Genomic DNA, 22,602 nt, shown 5'->3' with positions numbered 1-22,602 from the left:
TGCAATTAGAAAAAGACATCTGTAATAATACTGCACATAGCTTAAAAGGTGATCAAAATGCTTTATTCAAAAATATATTTTTCCATGTATTTTTTACATTTTCAGTTACAATTAAGTAAACTGTTAAACTAGAAAGAAACTTTTATCTTTTTTGATTTGAGATTCCTCTTGCCTTCTCTTGTCTATGGAAGCTAAATTAAAACTTCCAGACCTTTCAATCAAGTATTACTTGAAGAATATGAGGATAATGAGAAAATTGACAGTATTACAAGGATTAAAATCAGCCCCTGAAGACAGGAAATTTAACTGAAAACCATAATTTCCTTCCAAGGAAATTTCCTTCCAGGTGACACATCTTCAGAAGTAGTTTGGAGGTAACATTCAGTAACAGTATTAGGTTATGCTTTTGAAACAATTATCTTAAAATGTCATTTGAAAAGATTCTGTAGGTAGGCTCATATTCAGTAAATTATTCATGAGCAAACTTTCAGAAAGGAGAAAATGTAGAGAGAGTACACAATTTTGATGTTCTAATAAAAAGAAAAGTTACAATTAGTTTATTTGCATCTACTTAATTTTTAGTTTTTCAGATTTTTTTTAATGACTGCTCTATTGAAATCTGAATTTTTTCAAGCTTCCTTATAAATCAGGCATATTTATTCATTGTTTCTACTTAAAAGTCAACCACCGCTTTGGATTTGCTAGGAGTATTTTATCAATTTTATCCTGGGATATGCCTCTAATTAGCATTTTAGGAACTATATTTTTAAGGATATGTGAATATCCATGACCTCCATATTTCATCAACCTGTTCTTGGTGTGCACATCATGAGCCATCAGAATTCTGTCTTCATAGCCTTCTTCAATCAACATACGAATCCTGCAAAAGTTGGAAGCATCCCTGTCAGTGACAGTTCTCACTGCGACAGCACAGAACCCACCAGCGTTTACATTTCTTACATTACTGTACTGCTGAACTGTATTATAACAGAAAATTCTTAGGTGCTCAGAGGATATACTCCTTACATTTACCTGAAAACAAAATACATTTTTTATTGCATGAACAATATCCCACCTCTGAAAACACCACCACATATATCAAAATGGAGAAGTAAAACTTTGCTTTCGGCACATAACTTTGCATTTCCAGACCCATTAATTCCAAAGAGGAATTCAAGAACTTCAGCATCACCATGCACGGGACACAGGTTTTATATAAATGAGTAAATAATAATTTCCTACATAAATTCCTTCTCAGCAGGTTACTTTTTGCTGCTGTCACAAGGCTGGTCCCATTACATTTGCTAATGACCAGACTTTGTGTGTGACAGGTCTTTAAAGGAGCCTGGCTCAATTATATAAATTCAGTTGAATCCCATTTAGCAAAGCAAGTTAATAAAAAGTTGAAGTTGCCAGTATCATACTCCATATAGACAGTTATCACCAAAACATATCTCAGAGATGTTCATTAAAGAAGACAAATAAGACTGGTATGGCATAGCACATGCCAGGAAATAAGAGGCATTAATTAATATGGCAGGGCAGCTAAACAGCCTTGGCAAAATGACAGGTCAGTTTGGAAAAAGAAGTAATCTTTCTGGTCACACTCTTGTAGCTGGACTACTACAAGTCCATCTGCTTCACATTTCATTCAGGCAGCCTTACTCCCTTGATCAGCTAATTTTTTAGCATTTATGTTATGTGGATGTCTACACTTCGGTATTGCATGACTGTTAAGTTTCTCAGTACGCTTCCATTTAGTTTGGCAGAGGATTGCAGCACTGAAGGGGCAGGGACTGACAGACCAACCCTGGAAAGTGCTCGTTCCTCATGAAGGCCTCCAATTCCATCACTTGCTAGCCCTGTGAAGTGCTAATCCTTACCTTCCTGACAATGCTTTGATCAACAAGAAAGCAAAAACTAGACTTACAAGTACCCACATTGTATCTGAAAGCCCTTACTGACATATTTTAATACAGGTAGTTACAAGGAGATACATGTAGCAGGACCAAACCAGCATGGGCAGCAGAAAGAAGGCAAATAGGATAGAATTTGGTAACATTTTATTGTTTTTCAAAAAGCCACCATACATTGTGCCATAAAGTGCACAACACTACATAAAGCACAGTCGTACGACATCACAACAATCTCCTCGAGCCTGAAATACAGAGAGACCACAAGCTAACCAGAAAGTAAGAGTAATGGCACTGGAGGGACTAAGTTTTTTGATGAGCAAACATATTATTAGAATAATCTCCTTTAATATTGGACTAATTTCATGCACTGGGGAGGCATATGATCCTTTCCATTCTGTATCCATTGCTCCTTTTTGCTCATTCCTCTGTATTTAGTTAGTACTTGCTTCTGACTCCAAACTGCCCCAGAACAGAAGTCAGTGTTTTGCTTGCATTGGCAGTAGACTTCAACCAAACTGCCGAAGCACACAGACAGCTAAATTGTCTTAAGTAGGTATGTTATGACTACAGAAGTTTGTGTTTTGAACAAAAAAGATGTGAACAAGTATTTTCCATTCAGTATTTTCATTTAGAGGTCAATTTGATTCTACCTCTGTGGTGCTGTTTCACAAAACAAAACCCTAAGGAGATTGCCCCAGCCATCCTTAGTCCATTGTGGGTACATCGATATAGCTCAAATACACATACTCACATGTGCAATGAGAAGACAAATCATTCATCTTTTCTTCCTTTGAATAGCCTGCTGCAAGAAATACTCAGACACTAGAGAGTTTCAGGAGAGATAATGGCAGCTGAGCAAGTATCTTGGATGGAATGAAAACTCTGCCACAGTTGAACACGCACTTGTTAACCAAGGCCTGTCCAATCCTCTCTATATATTCCCCAGTGCTTCTGCAGATGCTGACTTTCCATGGCACAGGAGAGGGCAGGAGGCACAGCAGAGGAAGCAACTTTACTCAATCTAAATGCAAAAACTCTGGATTCCTTGCAACAGTTTAAAATACTGAGTGCAAGACTGAGAGCATTGTTAAGAGAGAAACAATTTATCATGTGAAAAGCAGCAGCAAATGCTCAGGAGGGTGGAATAGTAGCCACAGCACCTTCTTAGGAGAGAACAGTTTGAAAACAGATTAGTTTTGAGATTAATCTGACAATGAGGGGGAGGGAAGCTATGTCTGAGATTTAAGGGAAAGCTAGAAGTTACTTCATTAGTGATCAGCAATCACAAAATATTTCTCATCAAGGAGAGTGAAAGAACTGTTTGTGACTCTGGAAGGTAAAAAGACACAGGCAGGATGGCAATCCACCTCTCAGACACCTGCCACTTCACTGCTCACAAACATTGTGGACAAGCAGCATGGCAGCATCACACCTCCAGATGGAGTGGAAGGAGTGAGGTGTCCATTCCCAGCTGATCCTACCTTCTCTCAGACAGTTTTTGTACAGAATGTATCTCTTTGGCAAAACTTTGTGTTAACACAGCACAACAGATTGGCTGTGCAGCTGAGCTGAGACTGCAGGTGCTGATGAGAAGCAGGGAAGAGGTATCCTGCCAGTGGGACCAGTATTTTCACATTGTGAGTGAGTGTGAGGAGAATGGGAGCTCGGAAGAGACAGGAATGACATCCTTCAAAACAGAGAAAGGGCAAAAGGACAGAGGGAGGAAAGGTGATAAAGTGCTTGGAAGAGAAAAGGCAGTTTTCTAGGATGGAAGCACAAATCCATCCAAAACAACCAATGAGTTTTGCTGGGTTAGCAAACTAGTGAGGAGATATAACAGGCTGAGATGATGTTTAGTAGCAGCACTAAATTTCCAATACTATGTTTCAAACAGAAGTACTTAATCCTAACATAAATGCAGGATTTTCAGCCTTTTCCTTTTTACAGACTATAAATTTGACCAGATCAGCATGGAATTAGGACAGAGAATGAAGTTTAAAAAGCTCTTGATCTTCTTCTCAAGTAACTTCCTACAACACTATGATTCTGCATCTTCCCCTCAGAAAGAAGAAGTGATACATGCTGCTCTAATGGCGTGACAGCAGCAGGGGAAAATGGCATTATTTCAGAAGGACAGAAGACAATTTTGTACAATAAGCAGTCACTCTGTGATGGTCTTAAAACAAGTATTTTTTTATCAATAATATTTTTAATCAATGGCCATGCTATAGATAAAACTGCATGGGAGCAGATACCTTGCAATTCTTTCATTGTCGTTCGGCATGTCAATATCCGGATGGAACTGGTAATGAAGGAATTCTGTACCAAATAGGTCATACTCTAAGTAACATCCAAGTTTAGCAAATTCAAGAAGTTTCTTTTTATCAAATATGGTCCTGCAGAACATATATAACACAAAGTCAGCACTGTAACAGGAATAAAGCATCTCATGGTATGAGGACAGGTACTTTGTGACCTCCTACTTGCAAAGAAAAAACCAAATAATCTACGATACAATTCACCCATTTGAAAAACAGGACTCCTGTTTGACACATGCAACTTAAGAGGATACACAGCATTGTCCTTCTTACATTCATTTGGGATTTCATGCATTAAAAAACCAAAACAAAACCAACTCTTTCCCCATGAAATAATGAAGACCTCTACAATAATCTTTAAATGGAAACAGGAAAGTTACTTACTTTTGATATCATTAACCCTCCCAACAGACAACCTAACAAGGAAGGACATTTAAGGAGGAGGTTAATTCATAGTGGTATAAAAAAAAAAAAGACAATGGATTACTTACACGAGACAGATTTACTTTCCCAAAAGAGTTACAGGAGACAGCTTCACCCAGGGCTTGTTTCATCCATCACACACCAGTAATATACAACTTTGTCTTTAGTTTCTATTCTGTACAGTGATGTTTCTAGATTGCCATTAGAGCAGCAATATATCATTGTTTGCACTGGGATCTGGCCAGAACGCCTTAAGGAAACGCTCTCACCAAAATACATAATGGCACTTTGAGTATCTGGGACATGGGCTTTACAACAGATTTGAAAAGTGAAGGAACAAAGCTTCTAGCACCTCTCACTCATTTGGAAAAGAACAGCAACAGAAATAAGAGTTCCCGTTAATATTTTGGGTTTTCTTTGAACCATTTTTACCAAGTGTATAAGCTGTTCAAAGAAAAACAAAAACACTCAAATGATACAATTCTATCTTTATAGCTGCTACACAATTTTATTTTTTTTAAGAAGAAACCACATTTTCACAAAAGCAGAACAGTTACCACAAGGGCAGTAGTTTGTTGGGGGATTTTTTTTTTATTACGGCAGATATTGACTATCTGGTAAAACAAAGCAGTTTTATGTTATACAATTACATCACAGTCTGTTGCTATGGAAATGACTGATGTCATAACTTCAATATTATGACTTAACAACCAATCAAGTAAGAGGAACAGATGGGTTGAGAGAGAGAAAATCCATGTTCAAACAAGCCTGCCATCAGCAGGAATGTAAGACTTGCCAACTGTAATTAATAAAAAATGTTATTTTAAAATAAATGTTACAGTTTACAGAGACTGAACATTTATCACCAAATGAGTTTTCAAAGTGCAGAGCCAAAGAACAGATTATTTTAGATCCAGCCCTGCTTGGTTCACAGGGAGACAATCACCAAGAGTATTCAATTCTGTGCAAGTAGCAAAAACACCCAACAATCTATTTCAAAATCACAGCCACAACAGTTTCTTTTGAAAACTTTAGTGTCATGCTTTTGGGTGTTCTATCCCATCAAAGAGCCAGAGAACTTAGTTTCCTCAGCCACTGGGTCCCACTGTGAGCCACAAGGATGTAGCACCAGCAGCAGTTCCCAGTTCAAATTGCTGATCTCTGAGCTGCAATTGGGTGTTTGGGCAACACTGTCCCTGAACAGCCCTGAGCTCATGGAAAAAGAGGTGGGACATGGTGAAGCACCTTGTAATTTGGACGTCAGGCATAAATACCATGGGGACAGACACCAAACGGTTATGATGCCAATTCGCAACAGCTGCTGTGAGTCTTCTAACAAAAGTTACTCAAGTGAGTTGAGTCAAGACGTTGATCTCCTTTATAACCTTAACCCCTAACAAATGGCTAAAGCAGAGGCCTCAATAGCTTTTGCTTCCAGCCTTTAGTACACTGTAGTTCCACCATGGATACCTGCTACCTTTTTTTAAATTGCAAGACATGGTAGCTAGCATTTTAGTTTTATCATTTAATTGTAAATCCACTGGAAAACTACCATTCTGTCTTATGTGAAATGCAAACATGAAATATGGAGCTATGTACAAATTTATCTCACATTTAAGGGACTAAGATGCTCCCACATGGATTTTTCTTACTGGAGGAGACTTAAAATGTTAAATGCACATTGCAAAGCCAAACTTCACAGTAGTTTATGTTGTAGCAAGTGCCAACCTGAATGTGTGAAAGTAATGATAGAAAGAGATAAAAGGAAATGTCATATTGTGCATCAGCGGCTGTTATTGAAACTGCACCTCTGTTTTCCTACTTATATTGCTTAATTTCCATCAATTAATTATTTAATTCAACAATTTACAACAGTGTATAAGAGGCAAAAAGCCATAACTGTATGTTTATGTTTTATCAAAATGGCTACATAAGTACTGATGCTTGCAGCTTGCTCAGTCCTCTTTCATAAAATGATTTAAGTAATCAGTTTTTTTCTCAAAAAGGGGTGAAAATGCAGCTATAAATACAGTGGAACACAGGTAAATACAAAAAGGAAGCAATTTATAAATATTCAAATATAATTTCATGGCATTAATTTTATGCTCCTAAAAGTGTCAAGTAAAACAAGGAGCTCTGTGTGAATAACAAACACCTGTAGCTCGATTTGCAAGCTCTTAGAGCCTGTAACCACAAGAAATTTGGAGCACAGTGCTGTTGCCTGTATTACATTCACACTGAGGGAAAACAATCCAGTTGCTGAGAATCATATGACCACAAATAGTCTCCATTATTCAGCAACTGGCCAAACTAATCAATGCTTGGACATACTCCAGCTCACCATGAGCAACACAAGGTCATACAAAACTGATTTGGTAACAGAGGCTGTATTTCTAAGCTGGAGACAGAAAAGCATCCCAATTTCTCTCTGTGCGTATCCGAGCTCCTGGTTTTTGTTCTCAAGGAAACTAAAAGGTAACTATCTGGTCTATGCTATGGACTATCCAAAACCCAACTATTTTCTTTTTAAGCAGTAGTTCCTCTATCTGGTAGTAGAACATTAAAAATCTGCCTTTTGCTTTGATCCAGACTTCAGACAAATTAAGGAAATCTCCATTAGCTTCTGTGAGATTTTGGCAAGACCATTAAGAGTGACCCAGTTTTCAAAAACACTGGAATCCCAGCAACTTCCGACCCAATTTAGTGAGAGCTGCTCAATGTCCAATGCTTTGAAAATACTGGGATTTGTGCATGGATACAAATTAATGAAATTCTAATTTTTAAAATGCGGCTACAGTTATTCCTAATCCCTCTGCCAGGCTTTCAAAGACAGCATTTAAAATACCAAAATCTCTTATCAATGTCAATCTAAAACCTGATCCTGGAGTGAAGTGGACTGAAGTGCTGGAGGCAGATCAAGCTCTATATAAGCACTTATTGTTCGAGTCAGTTAACTTGAGGGTAAAACTCTATGTCACCTTTTCCCAGTGTAGTTCTGCAAAACCCCAGTGAGTTGTAGCAACACTGCAGGAAGCACGGCAGAATAGACTCCTTACCTGTCGAGGTGAGACATGACTGTCTTTGAAGCATCAGCCCCAGCTTCCTGCAGAATGCGGATAATGTGGAAAGGGGAGTCACTGTTCCTGCCAGGATGGATGATAACAGGGCACCCAAGCTGTGACTGAGCCTGTGCTGTTGCCTGAAGCACTCTGTGTTCACTCGGAGTCAAAGGCCAGGAGCAACCTATTTCTCCCACCACACCACACTTGATATTAGTCCCATCTGCTCCATTGAGAACCTCATCAACAATAATCTCTGTCAGCTAGAGAACAGGAAAATGAGATTTTTGGTTATTATTACTATTTGTGTTAAATAGCATCAAATTTGGCCTATGGACGCTGGGCTAGTTATGCTCCCAAGGTCTTTCTGAACTTATCTAATTAACAGCTGGGTGTGTGCAAACATTGGAGTTAAAATTTGGTTTCTGTCAACTAATGTTATGCTAGCCATTCACTAAGACCAAAATAAACACAGAAGCACATCAGTTTAACAGCATCCAGTCACACATTTGTCCAGGTTTGCCAAGAAAGCTGGTCTACATGTAATTTGAACTCTGATTTAGGCAGACATTAAGTTTTCTTTAAAAAAAAAAAAAAAAGTTTAGTTTATTCCAAAACCTTTGCCTTGCACTCCTGAATTGGCATCAGACACAATTCAATGTAGTTTTTGCAAAACAAGAAATCAGAGAATAAGGAAACCTTGTCATACATATAGGGAAGAGAGAAACTCCAAAACCTCCTTATGGGAATGCCAATGTAAAACAACAGGAGATCTTCAGAGCTACAAAAACAAGGCTAATTTGACAAATTTACAGGATCAAAATTAGCCTGCTTTAGAGCATGCATAGACAAAACCCATTAGAATCTCTTAATAAAACTATTTTGTTATAAAAGCTTTACTTTTTCTCTCCCAGAATAGGCCATATATCTTAAGCATACATTCAGAACTGGGAGCACAAAATGGTACTGATGATGACTTTCTAAGGCACCTTGATGATGGCACATTCTAAGTGCTGAGTACAGGAAATCTGTGGGTCACCATCAGTCCATCAAACACAGAAGGGAAAACTTTGCCTTGAGAAATTTATTTGTGTCTATGCTATTTGTATTTCAAGCAATGGAAGAACATTTAGGAAAAACAGTACTCGTGTGTACAGTTTTGGCCAGCTTGGGTCCAGTTTTGTTGGCAGCACTGCTCAAGTTCTGACCATTGATTTTTAAAATTAATTTGACTCATTTGTAAACTGTGACAGATTTTTAAAAAAATTGTCAGCTCTATTTATACACATTTACAGCCTCCTACCTTGGAGAGTTCCATTCCCTCTTCTCATCACCACATTTTCTTAATAAAAGATGAATATTTATTATTACAGGAACATCTGGGGACCTCAGGTATTTTTAACACATTGTCTTAGTCACTGTACAAACAGGCTGATGTAGACTATGCCCTGAAAAGCCTGGACAAATGATAGAGAAGAGAGCTATAACACACAGCCTGAGCAGAGTGATTTACAATTGTCCTATAAATATTGCAATTATTTATGCTTTCTACAAGAATGCTGGGTAAACTCATTGGGAAGCAATTAGCCAGAAAAAAAAGACAGAAGAGGTAGCAAGGATAAACTCCTTCCTTAAAAACAGTAAAAAATTCAATATAGTTTGTGGTGTACCAAATGTCCAGACATGAAATACTGTATTTTCCTTTTACTGTTGCACTATAACAAATCCCTCAAAGAAAATGGAACTTAAGAATTGGAAATTCTGACAGATAAACCAAGCACATGAAAGTAGTGTTGCTCCAGATATTACACACAAGCAGTAATGCTGTTCCTGTTTTCTATGCTGAGCACCTCTGTATTCCATCTATTTTACTGGAACTTCTCTCCAACTTTGGCTTACCCAGGGATAATTCACAGGACAGAGGCACTGAAGCAACGGTTAAGACCTACCTGCTCCACTGTCATGGCCTGTGTTTGAGAAGAATGAGTGGAATCCACATAAAACCCAGCACCAGCAATAATATGAACTCCAGTTTCTTCAGCAAGTTTCTTCAAAGTATTCATATCCCGGCCAATTCCTGTAGTTGTGTTTTCCACAATTGTCCCACCACCGGCTACTTTAAAATGCAGCAGCTCCTCCCTCACAGCCTCTGTCTCCTCATACAAAAGAAGGTTTTCTTTATGGCTGTAGGGATTTTGCTTAATCCAAAACAAGTTCTTCATCTCAATGGGCCCATTAGACAAAGGCTCTTGGCCTGGAGAAGGTGGACAAAAGCAGCTGCTGTAGTTCATAGTCAAGTGCTCATGAGTCAATGTGTAGCCAAGACAGTCTGGCTCCACAGGACCCAAGACAGTCTGCACTTTTCCACTCAAGGAAGGCATTTTTCTTTAACAAAGAGAAAAAAATCATCAGATCCTAAAGGAGTCTGGGAAAGAAGAAGAAAGGAAACAAAAACATTTCAGAAAGAGCATAATTTTCTCAGGTGATTTCTGAAATCCCTCCTCCCTCTTGCACATGTACCTACACTCTGTGTGTGTTTGCTGGGACATTTCCAAAAGCTGTTCGTAGCAGGGTGGTCAATAAGAAAAACAAGGCATTTATTTTACCCAACTGTGCTTGTATCAGTACTCCAGCAACATAAACACATCACATTTCAGTACATGGAAACTGTTATAATTTATTGTGCTGCAGTCAGTATTACATTAAGATAAATGCTTCCTATTTAATAAAACCATTGTATGTTCATTTAGGATTCTTTGCTCTTCAGCAGCTGTCATATTTTGTTAGCTTCAGCCACCAGATGAACACACTTGGCACCAAGGCTGAATATTCCTTACTGGTATGTTCAGTATATTTATCTCTGGCCTCCAAGACTCAGTGTCCCTCTCACATGCCAAGGAAGCAGTCTGTGTTTGGGCACCTTGTCTGCCCCTCTCTATGTGGAATGCAGGGGTGGGTGTGATAATCTGCTCCTCTGGCTTCAGCAGGACTCAGGTTCTCCTACCAGCTGTGTTCTGGAAGTCTGGAACAGCACAGGACCACTCTAAGGCTGACAACAGCCACCAAAGATACAGCATGGCCCACAAACAGCGGTGGAGAAGCCGAAGTGCTTCAGTGGGCAAATATTTTACCAGTTAAGAACAGACCTTAATCTAACAATTTATATGTGGTTCAGTATCTCAGACACTTTTTAATTCAACTTTAACATCAATGAAAAAGTGTTACTTCTCAAAACTTCAAACGAGCAGTGACAAACACTGAGGTTATAGTCTTACAGTCTGCAGTTGGTTCATGTCAAAGGCCCTGTGCCAATCTGGCCTAACTCACTGCAGGTTTGGATTAACTGCAGCTCTCCCCATTGGGATTTTGGCTTTTTTTCCCCTTTTTTAAAATTTTTTTTTTTTTTGGGGGGGGGGGTAGTCCTGACTAACCAGTTCATGTTAGATCTTCCAGATGCTAGTCACAAAGGCTTGAGGATATATAGTTAAAATCCCTAGTCAACCAAAATCATGAGTTATGAAACAAAATACATGTTTAATCATGTCCAGAGGAAAGGACTAACTAGAGCATGCATTATTGATTAAAGAGAGAGGTCTTTCCCATTTCTGCCTCCCTTTTAGTGAATAATGTCATAAACATGGGTTTGTTACTGGTTAAGCCCTCAGAGGACATTTTCCTTTTAACTGCTAAAGTTAATCTACCAGGATGACAGAAAAACTGAAATTTGAAGGGCACTGAACTCCTCATATCAAAGGGCACAGGAACATCAAGATCTCTTTGGGGATACTTTGATCTCATGAGAAGCAGTCACTGTCAGAGCACCAATGCACAAAAGTGACCCAGCCTCTGGAAAAGGCAGCTATTGCCTGCCCAGTGAAGTCTATAGTGATGGTGCTCATTGTAATATGAAGACTTGGCCATCCATAAAAAAGAGAAATGACTGACTATGTTTACTTGCCTTGTGAAAAAGCTGATTAGGAAGAACTGTTCTTTTAGGAATTTTGTTCCTGAACTAGCATGTTAACTAGTTTGAGAAGACAGAAGAATAATTTACTCTCATAGAACAGACTGCTGGCTGATTAATAGGATGATTTATTTTTCTTCCAAACAGATTAAGAAATGCATGATTTCAGAAAATATTATTCTTGAGCAAATAATTAAACCCAAAATACCTGTCTTAGTCAGAAACTTCTCCTAGCTGCAATTCAATTAAACAGTCATTAATTCCATCTTTGAAGAAGGCTGGTGCTCTGTATAGAGCAACCCACTATTTTGGAGAAAGTTCAATGATCTGAGTCATTCTTAAATGTAAAGCAAAGTAATTGACATAATTCTAAGCATTACCTTTCCTTTATTTTTTTTCCCCTCCCCTCTTTTTTTAATGTTAAATATCTACACTCTGGCATTCAGTAAAACCCTGACAGCACAGAGTGGTAACTACCCTCTGCATTAGATTCACACTTCTCTTTCCCCATGTTCACTGACAATTTTCCAATCCATTTATTAAGTTAGCAAACCAAACCTATATAACAATTAAATACACAAGTATTTAATTTCTTTTGATAAAGCTTGACACAAATCAATTACCAGCTCCTGTGCCAGGTTTCTCTTATAGCAGACACCAACCTCTTGATTTTTAAACTCTAGATTTCAGATTACAACTCACATACAGAATTTACAGAACCTTTTGACTGAGGCCAAGGATTTTTGTAAATATAAGAAGGGTCACAAAAATTGGAAACTGACACAAACAACATTTAAAGTAGGCCTAATTTTATCTTCATGAAAAATGTATTAATATTAATGCCTGTTCCTGTTAACTGAGACAGTTTTAGAAACCCACTACTCTTAATAAAAGAAGTATAGAAAATAAAGACAGTCAACAACCTGTGACTGGAATTATTTTTGAAATCACTGTCCTGATATCTTCCCTACTGTCATTCACATAAAGAGTCTGACCTGGTTATGCTATGATACATTATTCCTAGTAAGATTCACTTGATGGAATCAGAATTATGTATTTTTAAAACAGATTTTAGGTGCAAATAGCTTTTAAATGGAATCAGGATTCCTACTTAATTTAAGCATGTAGATGTTACTACAGGAATCACTGTTTGTGTGGTTTATGCATGACTTGCATGCCATGTTTTACACAGAACCTTCTTTTGAAAAAGTTTCTTCTTTCATACACCAAGGACTGCATTCATATCACCTCATTTAGCCATTTAAATGATGTATGTCTACTACAGAACAATCATCTGGAGATGGAAGGACTTATCTATAGGCTATTCATCCAGTTTATTTCTAATACCTGTAAAAGGACAGGACAAGTCACTTCCTGTAATGTTATCCTCCTTCCATGGACTAAGGAGTGAGCCAAGAAACAATCCAGGACAAAACAAATATACTTCAGATGGCTCTACACAGGATATGTGAATTATATTTCCTTAATCTTAACCCAGTCTGAGGAGATGGGAAAATGTGCTGATTCCTACCACAGAAGATAAATAGGTAGGTTCATATCTGGCAATAACAGCTATTTTGGTTTTGAAAATCACTAATTTATATGGTGGCATTGCCAAGGAGCTCCTGCACAGACCAAGACTTCTCAGCTTTGGGTGCTGTACAAAGAGAGAAATAAATTATATTTCCTGAAAATTACAAATTCAGACTAAAAATGAGAAAATTGCTTTAAGATGTAACCAAAACTTTTATTATTTCACAAAAGCCATGAAACACTACCTTACCATTTTTGTAATAAACTCTGGACAAATCTTTATAACCACCAACTGTATGGTGCATAAAATACAACTTTCACCATTAGCCAGCTATCAAATCCTAGTGAAGTAAATATTTTTCCTAGAGGTATTGTTAAGAGAAAAGAGATTTGCTCCTAAAAAGGTCATGGTGCTGCATTCCTGACTCTGGTAAAAACTCCACTGAGTTCAATAGATGTTTTGCCTGAATACTGATGACAAGATTTATGTTTCCACTTTTCCCATCTGAAATGTGCGCTTCAGTCATTGTGTCATTTTAATGGCCTTGTAATGGGAAGTCCCCCTAGGTTTGGATTAGCTGCTTCCTACAGTAATCTCATATTGCTGAAACATTATAATCACATAAACACAGTTTCCATATGCTAATTCTGCATTTGTTTTGATTGGGTAAGCACATTTTAATGGCATTAGCACAGATTCTCTGTAGACCGGTGTGAAAATCATTTCATTGTCATTACATTACAATGTGAGATTAGAGCAACATTAAATCCAGATTGCTGTGACATAAAATTTACCAAAAAAAAGCAAAAAGAATGGCTCAATGGGTATTAATTGCACCCAGAAAAAGTTAAACACAGCTGCCATTTAGAAACAAGGGCTGCCCTGGCTACATCAAGAGCATTTTAAGTGGGTCTTTCCTTTATAACCACACAGCCCTGGGAAATGTGATACAGCACAGGCTCACTATATATTTACAGATGGAAGAAATGTTCTGAGAATTCGATTCTAGTTTGAGCAACCCCTACAGAGCATGGAAAAGCCACTAATTAGAAATATGTGACACATCTGTAGGAAATTACTATTAGTTAGTCTATGCTGTGTTATCTCACTGTTCCCCACATGTAAGTGTTTTGTGACAAGGGAAAAAGCTAGCAAGACAAGGAAGAGGAGAGGCACAGGGTAAGAGAACACGTGCAGACTATGTCAGGAAAAATTTTTAAAAAACCTTATTTTTCTCTCCCCTCATGTTTCTGCCAACCATGTAGAGGTTTACAGAAAGGAATTCAATACTGCCTGCACAGCTCTTCCTCTTCCCCACCAGACAAGCAAGCTTTCTAACCTCTCCAGATCTATTCCACCTTCTTCAAAAATATATTCATGAGTGCTAATTACAGTGCAAACATGCCTGAAACCCAGCAATCCCTTGGACACAGATTTCAGCAAACATGGCTTTTTCGCTCATGCATGTTGTAAGGAAAGCACAGCTACAGGGGCTGTGGAGCTGAGCCTGCCACAGCTGGGTGGCTGAGTGCAGCAGGAGGACAGAACTTGCATTTGCTCCAGGACAGATGCAGACTCAATTGTCATTTAGTCCAGCAATTCCCCGTGCACCAGTCACAGCAAAGGAGTCCAAGACCTGTAACACTATAGTCCTAACAGGCACTCACACACCATCACTAGTTTGTGTTACATGAGAGAACAAGAAGTCTTATATTGCTTTTGGGTTTCTGCCTAAGAAAAAGAATTTGAAAATGAGCGGAAGTACTGAAAAATTTGAGGTTTCTGGGCAAACTCGGGCCTCTTCTGTAGAAATGGCAGGTATGCTGCTCTGAAGGTGACAGATTATTTTTATTAAAAGTCATAAATGTTCTTCCCTGTCTTCGGAATTGACATTGGTCAGAAGTGGCCTTGGTCCTTTTCCTCTCCCAAAATGGAGCTATGAGAGTACCATGATTTGCTGACCTTCAAGCTAACTCAAGGCTTTGTGTCCTAAGGAACAATGTCACACGGGAGATTTTTCATGCCTTGAATAAAGCTTTTAAGAGAGAGGAAGGGAACACTTATGGTGCCGCTCTCCCACACAAATTCCTGCCTAAGCCCACAGGAGCATATGCTGCAGCTCTTCCTTTCGTGGGCCAGTCTTTGTTTCCCACCTTTGGGTGGCTATATCTTTATGCACCATGAATACAAGCATCACCATTTTGGATTTGTAAACTCTTGAATGGGTAGAAGTTGGCCAACAGACTCAAAGCCTAGAGAATTCGTGGGGGGATTATTTAAAAAGTATCATCTATTCTACCTTGCTGCATTTTTTCATGAAACACATTATTCTGGAAATACTCATAATAGTGGGTTAATGTTGTGGCCTTCAGTGACCTACCTCTGGTCCCCAAACCATTCAAAAACATATTTCCTTAAGAAGTCAAGCCAAAAGAAAGGCTAAATATTGCTTTTCACTAAATCTTCTATATATGATTTGAGCAACCAAAAAACCTTTACACTACAGAAGTGAGAAAGAATACTAAAAGTAAGACTTTATATAAGGTTACAGTATGTGCTATGAAAAAGAATTAGGAGAGCTTTAGACAAGCCTTATATAATCCAACTATGATAAAGAGAAGTCCCACCAAAATATGCAGGTACACACACTCTATAGCAGCTACATTGCTTGAGTAGCACTGTCAATGTTCTACAATCTAAAAGCAGTCACTTAAAATTTAAGAGAAACATAAACACTAGTACACATAAGGGAAAGGCCAATTTATTGACGCCCTGCCCTCAGAACCTCCGAAAAGCACTCTCAGAAAAGGAGCTGGGTAAATGAGAAGCAAAGCTTTTAAATGTTCACCTGAAAGGAAAGAGAAAATTCTTACAGCATCTTCCCTCTGGCTCAGCTCGTAGCAGACCATCCAGCTTTGCATGGGTTGAGGGTCATGTTCTGGCTCTAGCCAGGCTTTAAGCCAGGCATATGTAAACCAGACTGCTTCCTTACAGTTGAACTGTCATACCAGGACAAGGTGCAGCGTCTCGTACCCGTCTCGCAGGGTGGACAAACCTTGGGGAACAAAGCAAGCACGTGTGATTTGTCCCCAGAAGCAGAGTCCAAGTCACCTCGTATACAGAACTTTGCACAATTTTTTTCCAATTTGGTTAAAGGTTAGCTGTTGTGACCAAAATAGTCAGACTTCCATTTTACCTTATTTCTGTGCAGATAACAGTCTCAAAATCTAGGCTTCTCTGAGCAAAGTCACATTGAAGTTTCTCTTCCTCAGAGATCTGAGACCAGCATACCCCTAAGTGTTTTTCATTAACATCTCTTTAGAAGAACTTCAGGGGATTTTACATTTTGGGCAGCTTCCAAAATTACTACTGATAAAAGGTCAGATAAAAATTCTCCTCCAGGGTCAAACATTACATTAATTATATTTTACATGCACACATAGTGTTTTTAGGCCAAAAATCAGAACTGAAGTCACATTATGCTATATGCAAATATGGGCTAAGTCCTGCATGCTGATATATACATTCATATTCTTAAGACTTAACAGACTCACATTTGCTTCTCGAGGGTTCTGGGGTACAAGTACATATTCTATTTCTTGTGAGGAAACAAGATGTTGGGAAAAAAAGTCTCCTTTTCAGGAATGTATATCCAGCCTTCCTTCCCTCTAAATTTCAAATCTGAAACAAGCATACATCTTAACTCCACTCTTTGTTATTCTCATTGACTTTCATTGGTTTTCTCTCTGCTTGAGGTCACATACACATATTTTCACATGAGCTTAAACACTTCAGTAAGCATGCTGGGTGGAGCATTATCACTCACTTTTACAGTCCTAGAGAGCCACATCAAACCACTCCATGATCTCCACATGCAGAAATGCACCACACAAACCTAAGCAATGGATGAGTGATATGCACTACTACCTCTTGATCAAGACTGAACATTAACATCTAAAAAAAATCAGACGAATTAACCCCAACGTCAGCTTTGCCACAGAACACAGCAGTCACTGATCCAGTAAGATGTGTAAAGCCACGCATGTTGGAAAAGAGCATGGTGATTTGCTTCAGAGTCTCATTCACTATCACAGACTGCAGCAACTGAAAAAAGCAGGCGCTTCCAGAAAACCACCTTCTTTACCAGGGAGTGATGAGCATAGATGCAAAGAACTAAATTCAATGTCCCACTACTGCAAACAATAGTATCACAAAATTTGCAACCAATCTGAAGACCTAAGGGGAAAAAATACCATGAGAAAAGCCTTTGGACTGTGACTGTTCTCCGTGACTGTGGCAGGAAATGGAAGCTGTATGTCCTTCTCAAGATCCACTTCTGCTCTAAAGAAACAAGCCCACACAAGAAAAGTTAATGTGAGTCAAGGGAAAGCTCAAAGCTGATGGGTGTAGCTCAAGGAGTATCTTTTACCTCAGAAACTTACAGTCTGCCTGCTTTGTCAGTGGTCAGGGTCAATAACTTCTTGCTTATACAACTCCTGTTTTTAAGTTCTTACCCCCATCTGGATACAACAGTGGAATGCTAGGAACAACCAACACACAGAAGCTTACAAAATTGTCAGGTCTCCTACATATCCTTCTATTTCTTTTCCAGGTATTGCTGAATCTTCAGTCTTAACCAGAACTGGACACAGAACCCTGCCACTGTTTTGCCTTTTTGTATCACAGAATTTCTGAAAGAAGATACGAACTCAGTATTTTTGTCCTGGAAACTATTATCTGTTTTTCAAAAAAATCCTGGCTACCCAGTCTAAAGTGAACAACAAAGAACAAAGTCCTAAAATAAAGCTTACAGAACACCAGAGTTCAAGCAATAAAACCAGCTGAAGATTTCCAGACCCATCTGAAAATGACCCATCTGCCAAAAGGTACACAAATCACAGCAAAAAAAGAGGTACACTCCTTTCACTTGATCACTAATCCTCACTGTAGTAACTCTGGACAGGGCAAAGACAAGTGTGGGATAAAACAATTCTCCTTTTACATTTTGAGGAAAGAGATGAGATTCCAAAAGAGCAGAAAAAGGGAGTAGTTCAGCAGGTAACATACTGTTCTTTGATCCTACCACCTCCACAGAAGTTACTTCAAGAAAAAACCCTGTGGCTTTGGCTACACATCAGTAGGGTTTCAGAATATCTTTGAGAAGAGTGATTCTACTTTTCTGAGATTCAAGTAAAAAAATGTGATTTACTTAAAGCTGTCATCTAAGAGATGATGGTGGTGGTATTTCTTCTTGCTTCCTTTCTATCTGAGTAGTTAAGACCTTGTGAAACATATCCCAGCTATTGTTAGGATAAAATGCTATTCTTGGATTATTACAACATACATATTACTATCAGACCAAAGACATGACCACTGCTTAGAAAATTCTGAGGAAGCTTTTAATTTGTGACCAGAAAAATGAGACTGAAGCAGAAAAGCTACCCTACCAGTTTTGAGAGGATGTAATTTCTTCTTAGAACTACAGGGATGGGATACTCCCCTTACCCTCCAATACAGCTGGCAATCCAGTTTTTCAGAAATGCAGAAAATGTAAAAGAGATCAAAACTGTTCTGAATCAAACCAGAGACTTGTACCATAGGTTTCCACAGCTTAGACGGATCTCTCATTCCCTCACACTGGACAGGTGGCCAGTGTGATACAAGCATAAGCCTCACACTGTTTTCATGAACCTCAAGAAGTCTTGGTTTCATCTGACTGAAAAATGGATTAGTTCAGTATTTCAAGTCCTGAAAGATGGGAAAAACATTTTAGATCTACATCAAGTGAAATAAGGAAAAAAATTCACAGAATGTTCAGAGGCATAGTCCTTTAATAAACACAGAACTCACTGGTGCCATATGCTTCACTATAATTTTTATGTGTGAGAAGCAAGCTGATGGCTCCTAACAGAGGGAAGCTGTGACACTTGTTCCTGCTGCACCATGCACTAATTTAGTAAGTTAGCACTGGTCACCTACATGAAACATAATTGAGCATCTGAATGCCATTGTTGCCACCTTTGATTATAACTATGAAAATGAATGTGAAGATGGTGACAGGATGGCAAAGATTACATCTGTTAAATTCCAAAACGTAAGAGGCACTCGTAATAATAAATGACACATGTAGTCTTTCATAAAATAATCCCAGAGTACCTGACAAAATGATACAAAACTACTTATTAGAAGCATTGCTTCACCCATCACTGAAACACAGCCCCCAGCAGAAAGAAGGCAACAACCTTTAAACATTGCAGAACATATTATGACAGAGGACATTGAATAATTTATCCAGTGTAAAGCAGAAGGGAATTCCAGACAAGTAAAACAAAATTTCCCTGAAGTAAGTGACCTCCAGCTAAAAACTGGTTTCATTCAAGAACTGTCACAAGCCTCTAGCATAAAGAAGATACCACCCTTTACAACAGACACCTGAAAAAAAAAATATGTTTACAGGTATCTTGGAGATCACATATACATTCAAGTACTTGCTAGGCTCCCCAGAGTACCTCACCAACAGGACCTGTATGCTTCAACTTACGACCAAACTGACCACAAGACCTAATGCAGAGGGGGTGCCAAAACCCAAAGCCACTGGCCAGCAGTGGCTTTGCCACTGTGCTGAAGCACACTTGGCAGGGGGAGCTGAACCTCCCTCGCTCAGATTCAGCTCCCTTCCGCAGCTCCCCGAGCCCGTGCCAGGGGAGCAGGGAATCTGCTTCAAATGTGTCTTAGAATGGGCAGCAAGCCTCAGGCCACAGAGAACATGCATGGTGTAGTGTCGTGTCCCAACAGGGCACACAAGCAAGTGTGGAGCTTTGCTGCTCAGCCTTGACAAGCTTAAGCAACTCTGGAAGCATCTTGCAGAGGGCTGCTGGTGCTTCCAGATGGAGAGGCAGCTGAAGGCAGGCTCTGAAGGTCCCAGTTTTGGATTGAGGCATTTGTTCCTTCACAGAGACACCCTCGGGAACTGTCGGAGAGGAGTACTAGAGAGGACGTAGTTCCAATATTTAACTTGTTATGGCTGTACAAATATTAAATACCAGTACTAATAATAGCAGTGTAGCTGCACTCACACAGTGAAGCCGCCTAAGCTCGCGGCTCACTCTGTTGGTAACTATCATCTGGTGCTGCAAAGCGCTTTTGCAGAGAGGAGCTGCTCGTCCCCTCACACTCCACACGCTCCCCGCAGGAGCCCTGCCCGACCCAGCACCCCTGCCCCTCTCCCGGCAGCCGCCCCTCCGCCGGGGCTGCACCGGCTGTGCCGGGCCCGCAGCGGCCCTGACCCGCGGCCCGAGCCCGGCACAGCTCTGCGCTCCCCGCCCGCCCCTGCCCCGAGCACGCCAGCCGCCTTCCGCTCGCCCGCCTCGGGCCTTCCTGGGCCGGCAGCGGAGCAAGCGAAAGCCGCTCTCGCCCCTCAACTCTCGAGCGAAGTTTCCCGGCCCGGGCGCCCTGTCGGGCCGAAGGCATCAAGGGCGAGCCCGGCACGGCTCTGGGCCGCGGGAGCTGGCGGAGCGGCTCCGCAGGAGTGCCCCACACCCGGCTCGCTCACCCCGCGGCCCGGACCCTACGCACCGCACCCCGCAGGGCCCCGGCTGGCAGAGCGCCGCGACCGCCCCGAGCGGGGCGGGACTTCCCGGGGACGGGAGCGAGTGGTGGAGCAGACTGGGGGCGGCGGGGCCTGGGGAGCCCGGGGTGCCGGACAGGAGAGCGGAAGAACGGGCGGGCAGCGGAGCGCAGCCCTTCTGCCGCCCTGTGGGGACCCGCCCAGCTCGCTGCACGCTCCCCGGCCCCAGGAGCTCCCCCGTGGAGTGAGGGGCAGCTGTTCTTGTGTCATCTTGGCTCCTAGTACGAATGAGAGTCGGTGGCTGCGAGCATCCTGCTTGTCCTTGTGCGCACCCCCTGTTTACACGGGGAGGAGGCTGGAATCCACGGAGTCATTCTGGGAGGGAGTGGGGAGGGTGGGAGTTCGCGCCGAGAGCTTGGGCTTGCAAGAGGCAATATTTTCTAATGTGCCCTTTAATGCAAATAGGATGGTTGAAGAGGCACTTCCAAGTATCTACACAGAGATACACAATGACAGATTCTGGAAGAAAGTGCAGGTCCAGAGTATGAAACGAAAACACAGCTAACACCAAGTTAGAATCATGGAATCATTAAGGCTGCAAAAGACTACCAAAATCATCAAGTCCAACCTTTGAACACCACCGTGCCAACCAAATCGTGGCACTACATGCTATGCCACTTCCCTAGGCAGTTCATTCCAATGTTTTTAACCCTTTCAGTAAAGAAATTTTTGTGATGAAGAATTCACCTTCAGAATCCTTTACTTTTCCTTTTGAGGCTCTCAAAAGTGTCTTATTTACCTAAGGCTCACAGAATCCAGTGTGGTACTATTCCATTTCATAGAAGGGTAAACATGCTGGCAACATGACTAGCAAAAGGCACAGGGGACAGAACTTCTCTAGCCCTCACACATAGCCAAAGCTGCAGCAAAGTCACCCGGTGCATTGTGGAGACATGTAACCTGAAGTCAGGAAGCTTTTCCGGGAGAAGTACTTACTCTTTTCATTGCTATGTGTTCTACTTTGACTCTTCCTTGTTCCCATTCATAACAGGCTGGGGCCAGCACTGCAGCACGATGCCTGCAAATGGATTCTGGTGTGCCTGCCTTTAATATGGCCTGGGGGAGATGGATCCTAGCTTTTCTTCAGATCCCAGATAATCCTGTGATGCAGAAAGTGAGTGGGCATGACTGGGAATGAAAGCCAATGCATGCTGATGCATGGGCCGTTTATCATCTATCTTACAGTGAAGGACAAAAGTGGAAGTAGTATATGAAAAATGAGGAGGGTGCTGAAATAAACAACTTTAGAGAGGTAGGAGGTAAAAGAAAGTTGTTCTTTTATGAAAGTGATGGAGAAATGAAGTTTTGGCTTAAAAAAAAACAAAAATTTTGAGAATACTAGACCTGAGGGTTAGAATCCACGAGTGCTGTTATTGGTGGGGGGAGGACACAACCTTTGGGATCTCAACTAAAGGGAAATTACTGCTCAGTAAGGGAAAGTAAAGATGAAGACAGTGACACAAGTGAAATGCTTGGGATCTTTTGAATTAGCATCAACTCAGCAGGAATATGCAGTAGTGCTTAATACAAATAGATGGCAGGAGCTAAGCTGCTGGGATGGTTCCAGTTGTCCACATCACTTGTTTTTATTTGGTTCTCATATGAAGTCAAGTGAGTAGGGGTCCTGTAAAGGTGGAGATATGAAGGCCTGTCATTTATAATGGCTTGTATTTCAACATGTTCATATTGTTGGGCAGTCAGTGCAGGAGAAATTATGTATAAGAGGTATGTTAAAAATAGTCATGCAATGCTTTGTGGAAC

The 22,602-nt window shown here is 40.4% G+C and overlaps 1 protein-coding gene and 1 long non-coding RNA gene across 2 annotated transcripts; one reads left to right on the top strand and one right to left on the bottom strand.

Annotated features, from left to right (window-relative positions):
- Window positions 1-41: 41 nt before the first annotated feature.
- On the bottom strand, window positions 42-20,871 carry PTER (phosphotriesterase related). The gene is made up of 5 exons (XM_068212107.1): window positions 20,767-20,871; window positions 9,666-10,141; window positions 7,714-7,979; window positions 4,172-4,312; window positions 42-880 (listed from the first exon to the last, which is right to left on the bottom strand). Exons 2-5 carry the CDS (start codon window positions 10,095-10,097, stop codon window positions 670-672), a joined length of 1,050 nt encoding a protein of 349 aa, XP_068068208.1. The 5' UTR covers window positions 10,098-10,141; window positions 20,767-20,871; the 3' UTR covers window positions 42-669.
- LOC137486694 (uncharacterized) lies at window positions 5,729-7,970 on the top strand. The gene is made up of 2 exons (XR_011005778.1): window positions 5,729-5,883; window positions 7,646-7,970. It is a non-coding gene; the product is annotated as an uncharacterized lncRNA (long non-coding RNA).
- Window positions 20,872-22,602: the final 1,731 nt, after the last annotated feature.

Source organism: Anomalospiza imberbis, chromosome 1 (assembly GCF_031753505.1).
Source record: "Anomalospiza imberbis isolate Cuckoo-Finch-1a 21T00152 chromosome 1, ASM3175350v1, whole genome shotgun sequence".
In the NCBI taxonomy this organism is placed as follows: domain Eukaryota; kingdom Metazoa; phylum Chordata; class Aves; order Passeriformes; family Viduidae; genus Anomalospiza; species Anomalospiza imberbis.
Note: the sequence above shows the minus strand (reverse complement) of the source record. Positions and strands in the feature narration are given on the sequence as shown.

What these genes read in the sequence shown, in the direction of transcription:
- PTER (XM_068212107.1), bottom strand. Translation starts at nt 10,097, where the DNA reads ATGCCTTCCTTGAGTGGAAAAGTGCAGACTGTCTTGGGTCCTGTGGAG. An exon ending in GTCATGTCTCACCTCGACAG is followed by an intron (nt 4,313 to 7,713) that starts GTAAGGAGTCTA and finishes TATGTTCTGCAG; the next exon opens with GACCATATTTGATAAAAAGA. An exon ending in GACAATGAAAGAATTGCAAG is followed by an intron (nt 881 to 4,171) that starts GTATCTGCTCCC and finishes CAACTTTTGCAG; the next exon opens with GATTCGTATGTTGATTGAAG.